This window comes from Zasmidium cellare, assembly GCF_010093935.1.
Source record: "Zasmidium cellare ATCC 36951 unplaced genomic scaffold M409scaffold_7, whole genome shotgun sequence".
NCBI lineage: Eukaryota > Fungi > Ascomycota > Dothideomycetes > Mycosphaerellales > Mycosphaerellaceae > Zasmidium > Zasmidium cellare.
In genome coordinates this window covers 869,987-883,724 of record NW_022986951.1, presented here as the reverse complement: position 1 = coordinate 883,724, position 13,738 = coordinate 869,987, and the positions used below count along the sequence as shown (strand labels likewise).

Genomic DNA, 13,738 nt, shown 5'->3' with positions numbered 1-13,738 from the left:
AAACCGGGTAGCTGTACTTCGATAACTTCGAGATCTACTTAATAAGAGTCTACTCTTCGGTCGTAAATAGGTATTACTCGTATTCGTGCGTAATAGATCGAGAAACGCCGCCGGCGAGCCGTAGTCGAAGCGTAGATTCGCTAATAGAAAACGCGGTAGCACACTTACGTTTCGAGGTATATAGATTATTCTTATAAGCAGATATTGCGTCTAGTATATGCTGCTCGAGATCTATAAAGTAGAAGAGTTAAAAGTTAAGCGTGTCGCGAGAAATTAAAAGAAAACGCGAAAGTGTCGCGGATCCGTGCGCAGCTTCACCGTCTACGCAGCTTCCCCATCAAGTACGTTATCCAGTTTCTCAAGAAGCGCCACAGTAGGCTAAGAGGGAACTCTGGAACGGCTCAACGCCAATCTCGAGACTATCCCATCCCACATAAGCTAGCAATCTCGCATCCGGCGAACCGCGTCACCAAATCTCTCGACGGCTCGTAGGGTTGTCTGCAGATGGCAGCAATGGTTTGCGTCGAGCGCTTTCTTCTCGCGCTCTTTCTCGCCAGTCTCGGCGCGGTTGTCTCCAAAAGCTTAGAGCGGGAAGTCTTCTTCGTCTTCAGCATCAAAACTAAAATCACACCCGAAGCACTGGCGCTCCATCTCCCTTAACCCATTCAAGGCGAGACGACGATCCACTGCGGCACCGCGTGTTTCCGATTTGGTAGAGTAGAGAAGAGCTGCTTGACCTGTCTCTCTGCATTTGATTCGCCTTGGAGCGCTCGAACGATACGGGCAGCGGAAGGTGCTGAATGGAAGCCTACGAAATATAAATACGGCAGAGGGTGCATGTGAACGCCAAGGCTGCGTGAATGTTAGAAAGCCCATCTAGCACGGGCCTTTTGGGCGCGCTTTCATCACTCGTAGATGCTTGACTGCTTACGAATACATGTGGTGATGTATGACACGCAGAGTTGTTGTTTCAACAAGAATTCTGAACGGGCTGCCGTCGCGCACAGGCATCACGCTTACAACCCGGCGTCGAAAGATAATGATGAATCGCAAATGCAGGGACATCAATGTGAGACATCCGCGGAGGGAATCGTTCTGATGTCCGATCAAAGTTGCAGTAGTGGCCTGTGATTGCCAAGATTGCGTGAATGTCCGGTGCTTTGAAAAGGCAGCCTGGCATCACTTCTAAACTCCTCATCGAAGGCCAGTTGTTCGATCATTTGGGCCATTAGGAGACATTGATTCTGAGAAGCATCGATGTGAAGCTCTTTCCTCATAGCGGTCATCTGGCCGTTATACAAGGGAAATTGTCTGTGTTGATGCGATGAGCTGATGTGGAAGATTGAGAAAACCGGGACTAGAACAGGTAGGATCAATGGTATATGTCTATGCGATGAAGCGACGTTTATCAAGGACACCAGTGCACTCTCTGCTCATACGCCCCAGCGTCACGGCCATCCTCCTCCGGTACATCCAAATCAAGATCCTGCGGCGCCGTCTCCGTCGCCAACTTAGCGCCCTCGCGCTTCCCTCTCTCGACGTCCACTGCAAACATCAATGGTATTGGCAGGCCAATCAACACGGCAAGAAACCAGAATGCAGGTCGTATATCTCCAGTGGCATCAGTGATAGCACCGACGATAGCTGGGCCGAACACACTGCTCCCTTTGTCGGTGATGGCGTAGAGCGCATAGAAAGCCGCCTCGCTACCGGGAGGGATGAGCTCGCCGAAGAGACTTCTGCAATAGGAGCTGAGACCACCGAGGACGAGGCCGTAGACTGCGCCTAGGGGGTACATCTCCCAGGGATTTTGCAGACCAAATGAGCCCGAACGCTGGACGGCAGGGATGTAGCCGATCAGACCGTAGAGGGGGATGAGCTCAAAGATGCAGATGCATGTCAAGATCGTCTGAGAAGGTTTCCATCGCATTGCTCGAGAAATTTTGGACCAGGTGAGCGCTCCCACGATGCCAGAGATGGTAACGATGACGTTGATGAGAGCCAAAGCGGAGGATCCCATGCCAAGGGTGGTTTTGGCGAAGAGAATTGCCGTGCCCGAGACTGTAGCAATCGCATCGCTGATCATGAACCATGCTGCGAGGAAGAGCATGACATCTTTCAGACGGCGTGCCCGAAGCACTGTCTTGCCAAGGTTCTTCCACGAGTAGGTGAGGTAGCCGATCCACGTGCGGTTTTTGGTGGTGGATAACGGAGGTCCTGGGCGAGATCGAAGTAGAAATGCTGCCGGAACTGTGAATGCCAGCCACCAGCCTCCGATCATGAAAAGAACTAGCCGCAGCGAGAAGAGACTGCCGCCTGTCGATTGTAATAGGAACACTGAAAATATTTGAACGATGACAGAGGCGAGGTACCCTATACCTACTCCGTAGGATGAGATCTTCGTCGAAAGCTGCATCTCGATAGACGGAGCTGCGTGTGAAGGAGGATAAGGCGACGTCTCGCCGTCGGTAGCAACAAGCGGTGTTGTTTCATCGGCTTGTTGACGAGCTGTCGGTGGGCTATCTTGGTCAATTTGCTGAAAAAGCGCATTAGCAAAGGCACGTAGCCATATTCAGTAAAGGACTTATGCGACACCGACGATCGCAAAGCCAGCGGCGAATGTGTTTCAGGCGACGACTGCACAAGCTCCTGCGAATTCTGAAAGAAGAGACTAACCTCATCGTATTCCTGATCATCGGTATTGCGCCCTTGTTGTCTGACATCTGGATGCCATCGCACCAGCAAGGGCAAAAAAGAGTTTAACAAAACAAAGCTGGCCCCAAAGCAGACGTTTCCAATGATGGCCCATAGACTACCAAGCAGGTAGACTTTTGGTGTGACCGGCAAGAATGACATCGTGGCGGCAGCACCCACAACAGCGAATCCAATCATAAGCGATTTCCGGAACTTGCCATGGTCCGCCGCTCCAGACATAGTAACGACAACCAAAGCCTGAATCAGAACGCTGATGGAGAAGGTGTACATGGCGAATGATGCCGTGTTGACCTCAAGACCAAGCACACGGAAGACACATTGCGCACCTTTGCGGTGACTTGTATCCCCTCCAGAAGTGTACCAGATGGGAGAAGGTCCTTCGATTCCATGGGGTTTGCATGATTTCGAATGATCGCTCGCCAGTACCGCGCTCGGACTCGCTCGGGCCAGGTCCTCTAGCGTGATAGGAATGAAGGCTCCCAAGCCGCATACTACGAAGACCTCTGCGGCAAAAGAGTAAGTGTAGAAGCCTAGGAGTTCTCGTGTGGAGGTAGGCCTGGTATCCTCGCCGGGATATGATGGGTCCAGAATATCATTGTCGTCTCCGTGGTCAGCAGGACACATCACGTTGCCGTCACGCCAAGAACGGGAAGATGAGAATGACGAACGTTCGTCATCAGCCTCGCTGCCGGTATCGTCGTGGTCGGGAGAGTATTGTTGTAGGTATTCGCTCCTTGAACGTGTGGTTGGAGGTGGTGAGATGGAGATGTAGTCGAACGGCGGCCTGCGAAGATTCGGTAGCGGCTGCGCTCGTGGCACCATCCCTGTCAACAGTCTCGGCTAGACCTGCCGTGCGGCACGCACCTCCTACAGGCGGGAGGACGACATCTCATAGACATGAATACTGGAAGACATGAAAAGCGACGGAAAGCAGTGTTTGGAACTTCTTTGAGTCCAGGATATACGTGTGTGCGCTCGCGGCGGATATCGCGATAAGGACGCTGGCGCGTGGACGAGATTGAGGGTGTGATGGTGTACTGTACCTGGTCGCTAGCTGCAAATCATGGCATCGATGGACAAGACCTTGCCGTCCACGAGGCCTCTCCTCGTGTGCTCTGTCTGGAGCTTGTTTCGCCACACTGTTCTCGTCAGAAGTGTATGACAATGGAAACGGCGGTGGCGGTGATCTGGTGAGGGCGTGCTCTTGAGACGGTCCCGAAACAGTTCCCTGCCTCTGCGGAAGCTACTTTGACAGAAGCTAGGTGGAGGAGCGGATGCAAGAACTCCTGCGCGGCTTAGGAGCTCTGGCAGAATGAGCGAACGCAGTCGCGACGCCACCTGAGGATACGTCTGTCGTAGAAGCAAACCTTTGGCTTCATATCGTAGAGATATATGTAATGACTGTTAGTGTAAATCTGGCAGGTGGAGGGATTGGCTCGGCTGCTCGATGCATGCATCCGGAATTGGAGTGGATGGCTGCCCACAGGCGCTGACGTGCAGCACACACATGCGGCCTGCTGCTCTCCCATCTGCCTCTCGACTGACTGTCGCTATTGCTGACACCTGACCTGCTTGAGATGTATGCAATGTATTGGGGGTCATTTTCATAGGGCTGCTCCATCCGTCATCCAACAACGCAGCTGCAAGACATCCGTCTCCGCCATTGCTCCACTTTGGGTCTAGCGCGTGACGGCTTCAACAGGGGCCGGCAAGCAGGCCGGACGCTCTCCCGCCGTCTGTGCTTGTGCCCTTCGCCAACAGCACAGCAGCCGCTTCACATTCCGCCCTCTTCGTCACTGCAACCACAACACATTCACCACCTCTGACGACGACTATTGCCAACACCACCACAGTATTAACGCGCCCATCAGCCGTGTCTGCATGCGCATGCGACAGCGACCGCGCGCGAGCCTGTGACATCACGCGCTGAGACAATCAAACGCCTGTTCACCTGCCGCACAGCTCCAACGCACACAACGCCTCGCCTTAGTCCGAACAACCTGTCTACAGGCTCGTACACCACCAAATCACCATTGGCCACCACCAAAGCTGTCGACTACTCTTCATCGCGAACGCGCGCATCAGAGTGTGGAACAAAGACAAAGACATGACCTAGTCGCGAAAAAGAAATCCCGTCAAGATACAGCACAACAGCAGACTCCACGACGGGAAAGCGGTGGAGGACAAGGGCGGTGGGGGTGCGAGGGGCTCTGAAGACGGAGGTAGCACAGGCGTCGAGGGTGGAGAGGCAATGCCCGGGAGACTGATCATGGACCAGCAGGGAGCGAATGGGTCGCACGACTTGAAGAAAGAACATGCCCAGGCCCAAGCGGCAGGACTGCCCCCCAAGCCAGACTTCACCCAGAAACAGATGGCTCCTCCAGTCAGTGCCCCTGACAACCATGCCGTGAATGGGTCTCTGCCGAATGGCGCACCCGGCCAGGGCCCACATCCACCAGCAACGAACGGCGATATCGCTGTGGGGACCGCAGTCATAGCAGATCCTCAGTCACCTCCAGAGCTGGATCAATCATGGCGGGAACAGCCGAACAACAAGAGCATGGGGACACTGATTGACCGGCTGGCCCAGGCGTGCTTCGAAGACTTGAACTCGACACTCCAGAAGATGGCCGACACTCCCGTCGAGCCGCGCAGTGGGCAGCCAAATGGAATCACACAGCCGTCGACCGATTCTTCTGAGGCCAGCTTAAGCAAAAAGCGAACGTTCATGGACTTCGCCAATGGCCAGCGTGATCGCTTCATCAAGACTCTGGTACTATCAGATTGGGCTCGAAGCAGCGACGAGATGAGCAGACTCGTTGACATTAAGGTCATGTTCGACCAGCGCGATGCGATGCAAAAGTTCGCAATCAACTTCATTGGCCACGTAAAACGCGACGTGAACCAGATCAAGATTCCCAATCCCAACATCGACCTTGCCATGGAGCTTTTGGCCGCTGGAAAGGCCTCGAAATTACCTCACTTGGGTTACATCGCACCCAAGAGACTGAGCGCCAAGGAAACTCTCAAGGCTCTGCGCAACATGAATGTCGCGCTCGAGACGAGACTCAACCTGCACGAGGACTTACCACCCCTTTTCAACGACTTCTCAGTAGCGAACGGAAAGGCCACATTTCGAGTCCCAGGCGAGTTTGAAGTGGACTTGGCCATTGCCGATGAGGATATCAATAGCCAGTTCTACTTCATCAATGCTCGGTTCTTGTTCTCTCCGGCCGCTGCTGATATTCCTGGTCCACTTCTAAAACAGCTAGAAGATCGATCGAACTTGGCACTGGCAACAAAAGGTCTTCAGGGTTGCTATGAACTTCTTCACAACTTTATCCTCACCTACAAGATCAACGTTCTGTACGATCAGGCGAGACAGGTCGAGCGCGAGAAGTGGTTTGGCTGCTTGGGCATACAAAAGAGCCATAGAGTGCTGACCGTACAGTACTGGCGCGGCATGCCCGGGCGGAAGAGCTGGATCGAGATTGCCGTGAGCTCTGGCAAGCAGCAAAGCCGACGATCAAGACGTCCCACAACGCCTCAACTTTCGGTGCGCTGGTTCAGGCGTGGCGAGCTCGTCGAGGATCATGGGCTGGAATTCGACTGGCAAAACTTGTCTCTGGAGCACATCTTGCGAAATGTGGTTGCACGGCATATCTCGTGGGTACTCCGTGCGACACAAGGAAGGCTTCAAGTCCTCGCTGGTGCAAACTCGAAACTTCAGATGGCACTGCAGTCTTCAAAGGACAGCGCTGAAGATTCCCATCTTACGCTTTCTTTGCCAGGCATGCAGTCCACTCTCGCGGTGAGGCTGGAGCCGATCACAGGACATGTGTCGATGTCGACAACGACCCCACGTGCGGCCGATCTTGAAGGCAGGCTCAACAAACAGCCTGACCCAGACCTGGCGCTTGCCTTGGCTGGTCTGCTTTGCAACACTGTCAAAGATCGTGTCGACAAAGCCGCAGAGCTTGCGGCGTGGTCTCCTTACCGCGCAGTCATCCGCACGGACAACTTCAAGGCAATCTTTGGCGCCGACGTCACTTCATGGAGAGCTTTCGTACCAAGTCCTGGATGGGCATCACAAACTCGGCAATGGGTCTTATTCCCAACTTTCTCATTGGCTGGGCAGAAGTGGTGGGTCGTTCGTCTTGAGAACAAGTCGAACTCATCGCAGAACCCATCCGCCAAGGCGATTGTTATCGCGCGGCGAGTCACTGTTGACAGAATTGTCGCACCGAATACCGCATCGATCATGTCGCGCAGTCTGCTCTTGCAAATTGAGAAGCTGGCAGTGGCAGAGGTATCGTTTGCAGTGCTCTCTGAGCAGCTGTCTTCCGAGAAGATACCACATCGCGTACAGAGGATAGCATCGCTAACAGATGGAGACAGCAGTGCTGGATCGATGCCAATGTCGGCGATGCTCATTCAATGGCAAGCCCTGCCGAAGTCGCCCTCCCGGAGAGATTCCGCCGTTGACCCCGTCAAAGTCACCAATCAAGGATTCATGACGCAAGGCGTGGGAAGTGATGGTACCGGCGCTGATATAGGACACGAACTGCGTCTGACAGTGGACGATGGCAAACTCAAGTCCCTGCGCGCATATCTGGCGGACAGCCGGCGGCCTTCAGATATTGCTATGAATGCTTCTGGTGGGCTGGCAATCAGGCTTCGAACATCTTTTGGGGAGCCATTCTTTGAGCAGATCAAGGATCTGTTGCGGTCATGCGAGCGACTGGACATGTACCTTCAGATGCTCGACGCCCTTAAGATGCGGCCTGTTGTTGCGTCCACCACCAAGTTCAGCTTCATCTACAACGACGCCCCTGAGCTGTCAACAACAATCACCTTCCGTGGGAGCGATGACAAGTTATCGGCCACTCTCAAACTTGAGCCCAGCGCGATCAACCCACAGCAGCGACAGCGACTGGCATTTGAAAAGCTGATGAACAGCACCACAACACCTAACAGGTTTGCGATACTGTGTCAAGCCTTGAGATATTCGCTCCCTATTATGCAATTGTGGGAGAAGCTGGAAAGTGCAGACTCCACCGGGCCAGACTTTACTGTGACCGTACTGGATGCCAATACCATGAAGCTCGCGTACAAAGCGCCACTTCCGACTTGGGTCTTCTACATTGAGTTGAGGATCAATAAGAAGACCGATGGCGGCTCCCTGTGTATATGGAAGATACGTCGGGACAAGTCAACAACGCCGCGGGAACTGGGCTCAACTGTGTTTGGCCGTGCGCTACTGGACCTGGCGAAGCACAAAGACAATGACTGGCTTGGTCTGGAGGATGGGACGCTTGTAGGGCAAACCGTGCCTGGCGGTGCACTTGCGTTGGAGAGCCTGGATCGATTGATGCGTTCTTTCAGAGGCGTGGAAGATTCTGCGACGAAGCAAGAGGATGCGCCGCAACAGCAACAGCGAGCTCCGCCTCAGCAGAAACCTGCCCCTACGAATTCGAAGCCAGCTCCAGCCAAGACGAACTCGAACCCGAACGCAGCCCGCAACAACCAGTCCAAAGTCAAGAAGGAGGTCATCGAGTTGGACTAGCCGTCTGATGTGCTCTCCATCTGCATTCCATACCGTCGCGCTTCCGCGGCTCAGTCGCTATGGCCTCTTGCTCCGAACAGTGCTTGGATGTTTTTCCTTTTTATGCTTTTTAGCGTTGGAGTTTGGGGAAGGAAGGGCAAGACGAATGTATTCGGGGACAAAACCAGAGGCCGGCCGCGGCTCGTTTGCGACAGGTCGGACCTTTTCAGTTTTTGGGAGGGCTCTGGGGATTGCTGCTTTCTTGGGACTGTAAAACTGATACCACTGCTGCGCGCGACGGCTGGGATTGAATTGGCGATGGCGAGTGAGGATAGAAAGGCGAGAAGAAGAGGGACTTCAGAAGGGTGTGATGAGGTGGGTACGAGGAAGGATGATGAGGTGGGAAGACCTGATAAAACTCTTATGATACCAACTGGAATGCTACCAAAAGATGTGAAAATATGTCTGCCTGTTCTGGTTTCTTCGCTTCTTGTTCCAAATGACTAGCTTTCTTGGGTGCACGGCAATTTGGTGAGTAATGGAACGAACGGAACCTCTGTTCACCACGCCGTATCTCCCTACCCATTCAATCAACCATCCGTCCTCGATAATTGTCCCACCACTATGATCCCCCCAACTAGCACAGATGTTCAATCTCTTCGCGAACATTTACCCTTCGAAAACATGGTAGATGCTAAGAACTAGTTCAACGCCACTCGGCGTCTGGCTAGTCCTTACGATTTCACCCCGTTTTGCCACATCTCCTTCTAGAATCACGCAAGCGCCGATGGAAGGAAAGAAGGGAGGGTTGTGGAAATTCAAGACGGGTCTCGATTCAGAATCTCAGAGAGGCTGGATATCACGGTGAAGGATTCAGGGTGGATGTGATGTCCGGAGAAATAGTGGCGTGTTTCCTGTGGATTGAGGAGTAGTAGTGGAAGGGGCTTGAAGCCACAGAAACCAAGCGTTTGTATGATTAGATGTGTCCACGTGGTCGTGACTACATACACGCCTTGTTCAAGCCTTCGTCGCTTCATTCCCCTTCGAAGGCTTGTTTGTTGCTGTTATGGTGGAAATTCGCAAAGTGTAAGTTTGATAGATCGGGGCGGAGGGTAAAAGGCTTGGTGATGTGGAAGCTATGAAAGCCACGAGCGTCTAGAGGGCGGGAGTGGCTCCGTTGGACAGATAGCACGGAGGAATATTGAATTGCGACATGTGAAGGATTGGGATGGTTGCCACGTGGGTTAGGGACTTTGGGATGTTGAGAATGCTAGGCGCTTGTGGAAATTGATGGTGTCTCTAGTGCTGGTAGGAGAAGAGGTGATTGATGGCGTGCTGAAGGATGATGGGCTGAAGGCTGGATGGTCCGTTGATGGGGTCCGTAGTGGTGACGGTCATGTTGGTCGATACGTAACGAAGGCGGTGAGAGTGTGTTATTGACGTACAGGCTATTGTTGTCTTCGAGACGAGGTACGGTAGTGAGGGCTGTGCTGTGCTGGTCGCTTCCTTACACAGAGGATTTGATGCTGGGCAAAGTCGAGGCCCTGGGAAAGCGTATTGGCGATGCTTCGGTACGACACTCATCAGGCCTCCATCTCAGAGTCCAGTGGATATCGCTGCGGCTGACAAGCTGAATGAACAGGCGACCTGTTTTTGACTGGGGTATCTCTTGGTCCTCGAAGCGAAAGCGAAAGACGAATACAGCACAGCACAGCTCCATCGCCAGCTGTCTTCAGCCCTCCATTCAGCCATTCGGCGTCTCCTTGTTCTCATCGCCATCATCACCCTTGCCATCTGCCTTCTCCTTCCGTCGCTGACCAACGTCCCAATTGTAGACTCTGGCAGTGGCGACCTCCATCGTCTGCGCCTTGTCAGTTGCGTCTCCTCTAAAATGGGTGGTGTGACTTTACCGTGATTTGCTCGCGTAGGAAGTCGAGATCTTCCTCGCAGTTGGCGAGACTGGACTTGGCGACTTCTAATTTGGAGTCGAGGAGGGACTCCGCCTCTAGGAGGGGGTAGGAGAGCATGACGTTGGCCTGGGATGTGTTAGTTGGAGTGGATGCTTGAGGTAGTTTGTGGGTGACGGACGCCGAGCCAGAGGTATACCTCTTCTGTTTCGTGGATGTTGGCTTTTGCGTAAAGGGTGTCATTCAGCTCGAATGATGCTTCGAGGGGTTCTGCGTCGGCCTGGGGCTGGCGTTAGTCGAGATCGAGATTCCAAAGACTTCTTCAAGATGGAGCACCTTTCTTGACTTCAGGAACCGTACTGTGTCCAGCGTCTTCTGGATATCGGGAATCTTGTCTTTCAGGCCCGCCACTCGTCGCTGATTGTTGGCTTCCATGAATTGGTACTTCCTGCAACAAGATCAGCACCTCATCTCCCTCACTCCCAACACCAACACTCACGAGATCATCTCTTGAAAACTCTTCAGCGTCCCCTCCACATCATCTCTCGTCGAGACATAGTCTTCCACCCTCTCCACAAAGGGAGCATTCGGGATGCCTCTGGGATTAGATTCAGTTGGTGCGGCGGCATCTTTGCTGTTGATACTGTTCATCAACCATCTGCATCTTTCAAATCACCAGAGGCCCTGCCTATTCTTGCTTACCCAGCCTTCTCAACCGCGGCGGCCATGGCACAACACTTCCCGCCGTTGGATATAGGTTTATGTCTTCAGCAGACGCAAAATTTGGAGGCACGTGATGATGAAGGTGAAGTCGTCGTGGGGGCGGAGAAACAAGGTTTGCATAAACCTTGACTTTCGCGCACCGCCACAGCTCAGGTCTGCCAAATATCTTGCTGCCCTCGCTTGCTTCCGCCCCCTGCTCGACAGGGGTTTGTGCTCTAATTTAGACTCTCGCGCGGGCCGGTCACTCTTGCAATGGATTCTGCACCTTCTCTTGACTGCACTTCGTCCAGTCAGCAGAATCGCTGCAACCACCACAAGTACCCAAGTCACTTGCGTCTATCAAAAACATGACCTCTCCCACGCACTTCACGACCAAAGACATTTGGAATGGCGAAAACTGACGAACACGACTTGCGAAATTACAGGAGAAGGCCCCTCTGCACCGCCGTTGCGACCGTTTCGTGTTCCCGATCCTAGCGTCGAAGCCTGCGTTCGGACTTTGGGTGAGGGGGGCCGCGCGCGACCATGTTTTTCTTGACGCGTTCGACAGACACGACGACACACGAGTCAACCGATCCTGCTCGCTTTCACGAGTGATGAAATAATGCGGCGGCTAAATTCTCCACTGGCTCGATGCGGCAGGTGGTCCTTCGCTGCATTTTCGTCATGATGCTTTGAAATGCTTCCGCTGCGACGATGACGGCAGGAAGAGGATGTCGGCGCGGATGCAAGGGAAGTCCGTGGACGGAACCATATACTCTCTTTCCTGCGGTGAGATGAAGTGAACGAGGTCAGCATCGGGATGTTGGAATGATGTCGTTGAGATCCATTCTGCTGCGTCTTTGAAGATCACGTGACGGGGCTTGCATGGCATTCCAACTTACGCATCGCAAAGGATCCCGGACAATTCCTCTCCCACGTTGGAGATCCGACATGGCTTCCTCGTGGTGGTGGGCAGGATTCGATCGAGCGCCGGTATAGGTGATGGACGTCATGATCGGCCTGTCATGTCCAGCGACCTGGTATCTGGACTTTTGCCAGCGCATCCTGGTCGGCATGGAGGATGAAGGATGATATTGGAGTATATGTATCTTGACGTAAGTGAAGGTCTCTCGGTCTGAGTATGATTATTGCTGCTTTGGCCAACAAGCGATGACATTGCATTCGATCTGAACAGAATGTGCGATTGCCCTCGAACAACAACGCGTCAGCTTCTATTGCTTGCTCTTCGCTGGCAGGAGAGCACGGTCTAGAGCAGGATTGCACAAGAATCGCAGCCAGATTTCTCGAGAGCTTTGAAAGCACAAGGCTGGTATTGGTCCCCGCTCACGAGATAGACTTTGCTTGCCCTACAAGTTCAAGGCATTGATGATTTGTGTATCAAGTTCTTCGAATAAGTGCCAGCCCTCTCGTGCTCTTTCACCCATCGATCGAATCTCACTGGGTGATCTGCCAAAGCGAGTGGACCAAAAGAGGCGACGAACGAAGTCAATTTCGTTCACGAGTCCTTGTCATAGTAAGCGCCATCGTCCTCTGCATTCCAAGATCTGATGCTATAAGATCTGATGCTATAAGATCGATGCTATTGGGATGTATCTTTGCCTCTTGGTATCAGTGGAAATGTCACCGCGGCACCGGCGGTGAACAGCATAACCCTCGTTCGAAGGCGCATGTGAGTTACATCAGGGGTACCGACAAGGTGCATACCAGGACCATTCATCGAGTGCAAAAAGAATGTCCCGTTTCTAAAGGAAACAGTCTGAACAAAAAGGACAACACTATTCTGCCGATCGCGAGAGTCGAACTCACATCTCTTGAGGACTGTGCGGAGCTCTTTGGCTCCCCCAGTTGGCTCTTTGGCCTGGGCCACAGCCTCAAGCGCAATACCGTTATACCAGATCGGCCACGGAGACTGAATGCTATGTTGTTTATCAAGTATTGCTTTCTCAAGCTCCACCTCTGTTTCGAAGTTAGGATATTTCTCGATGAGAGTCCGCTGTTAGGATCGGTCTCGTCGGTACTCTTTCGACAGCTTTCACGTTCCTAGATTTAATGATGGGTTTAGGGGAAAGGTGAAAGTAGCTTCGTTGAAATCTTGAATTAACTCTATTCTTACTTTTTACACCTGCAAGAATTGTGAATGTTCTCTAGCATAACCTCAAAGTCATCTGTGACCTCAACTGCCTTTGTGCAAAGTATTATAACCCATGAGACATTCGGCACTGTCGGCTGATCTGGTCCAATGGTAAGACGCTCGGGGTCATGGTAACTTGGTTCGCAAAGGCGAACATTGTGCAAAGTCACAATTATTGCATGCAAAGTCATGCGATGTGTGCAAAGACACACGTATCGTGCAAAGACACCATTCAGCAAAGGCTGAATCACCATGGGCCCGAGAGATGTCAGTTCGATTCTGGCGATCAGCAATTTTTTTTTTTTTTTTTTTTGTTGTTGTACATTTTAAGACAGCAAACAGCACATAGCTTGGGAAAATGCGCAGGTCGAGCCGGCAACCCGATCGATGCCATTGGCATCAATTCTGTGGTTTTCAGGTTTAAGCCTCTGCGTCTCACGAACTGTTCAAACTCCCAATCGATAGTTCGAATTTGCCTCGATTAGAATCGTGCAGAACATGACTATGTCAAACAAGAGAGCAAATGTTTTAGCGCGAGTCGTGACTTCCTTGTTGGGAATAGTCGCTTGAATTCCGAGCCATTTGATTGGTGTAATCTCACCTCATCATTCACTCGCCTTAGCATCAGCAGGAGCGAAACATGCCAATTTCTCCCATATTGATATGTTATGAAGACATGCGCTCTTTGCCTTGCGCCGACGTCTGTGACTAAAT

At 52.5% G+C, this 13,738-nt stretch overlaps 3 protein-coding genes and 1 non-coding gene across 4 annotated transcripts; 1 reads left to right on the top strand and 3 right to left on the bottom strand.

The window, feature by feature from the left end:
• Positions 1–1,408: 1,408 nt before the first annotated feature.
• M409DRAFT_64320 (uncharacterized protein) lies at positions 1,409–3,339 on the bottom strand (the record flags this gene model as incomplete). The annotated part of the gene is made up of 2 exons (XM_033816021.1): positions 1,409–2,536; positions 2,677–3,339. 2 exons carry the CDS (start codon positions 3,337–3,339, stop codon positions 1,409–1,411), a joined length of 1,791 nt encoding a protein of 596 aa, XP_033671565.1.
• Positions 3,340–4,984: 1,645 nt separating this feature from the next.
• Positions 4,985–8,281, top strand: M409DRAFT_19491 (uncharacterized protein; the record flags this gene model as incomplete). The annotated part of the gene is made up of 1 exon (XM_033804960.1): positions 4,985–8,281. The coding sequence occupies one exon, from the start codon at positions 4,985–4,987 to the stop codon at positions 8,279–8,281; it is 3,297 nt and encodes a 1,098-aa protein (XP_033671564.1).
• A 1,723-nt stretch (positions 8,282–10,004) lies between these two features.
• On the bottom strand, positions 10,005–10,895 carry M409DRAFT_19490 (uncharacterized protein; the record flags this gene model as incomplete). Its single annotated transcript, XM_033804959.1, has 6 exons — positions 10,005–10,121; positions 10,171–10,296; positions 10,349–10,447; positions 10,504–10,615; positions 10,667–10,810; positions 10,870–10,895. 6 exons carry the CDS (start codon positions 10,893–10,895, stop codon positions 10,005–10,007), a joined length of 624 nt encoding a protein of 207 aa, XP_033671563.1.
• A 1,779-nt stretch (positions 10,896–12,674) lies between these two features.
• Positions 12,675–12,794, bottom strand: M409DRAFT_t19. Its single transcript has one exon. It is a non-coding gene; the product is annotated as a tRNA-OTHER (tRNA).
• Between the last annotated feature and the right edge of the window lie 944 nt (positions 12,795–13,738).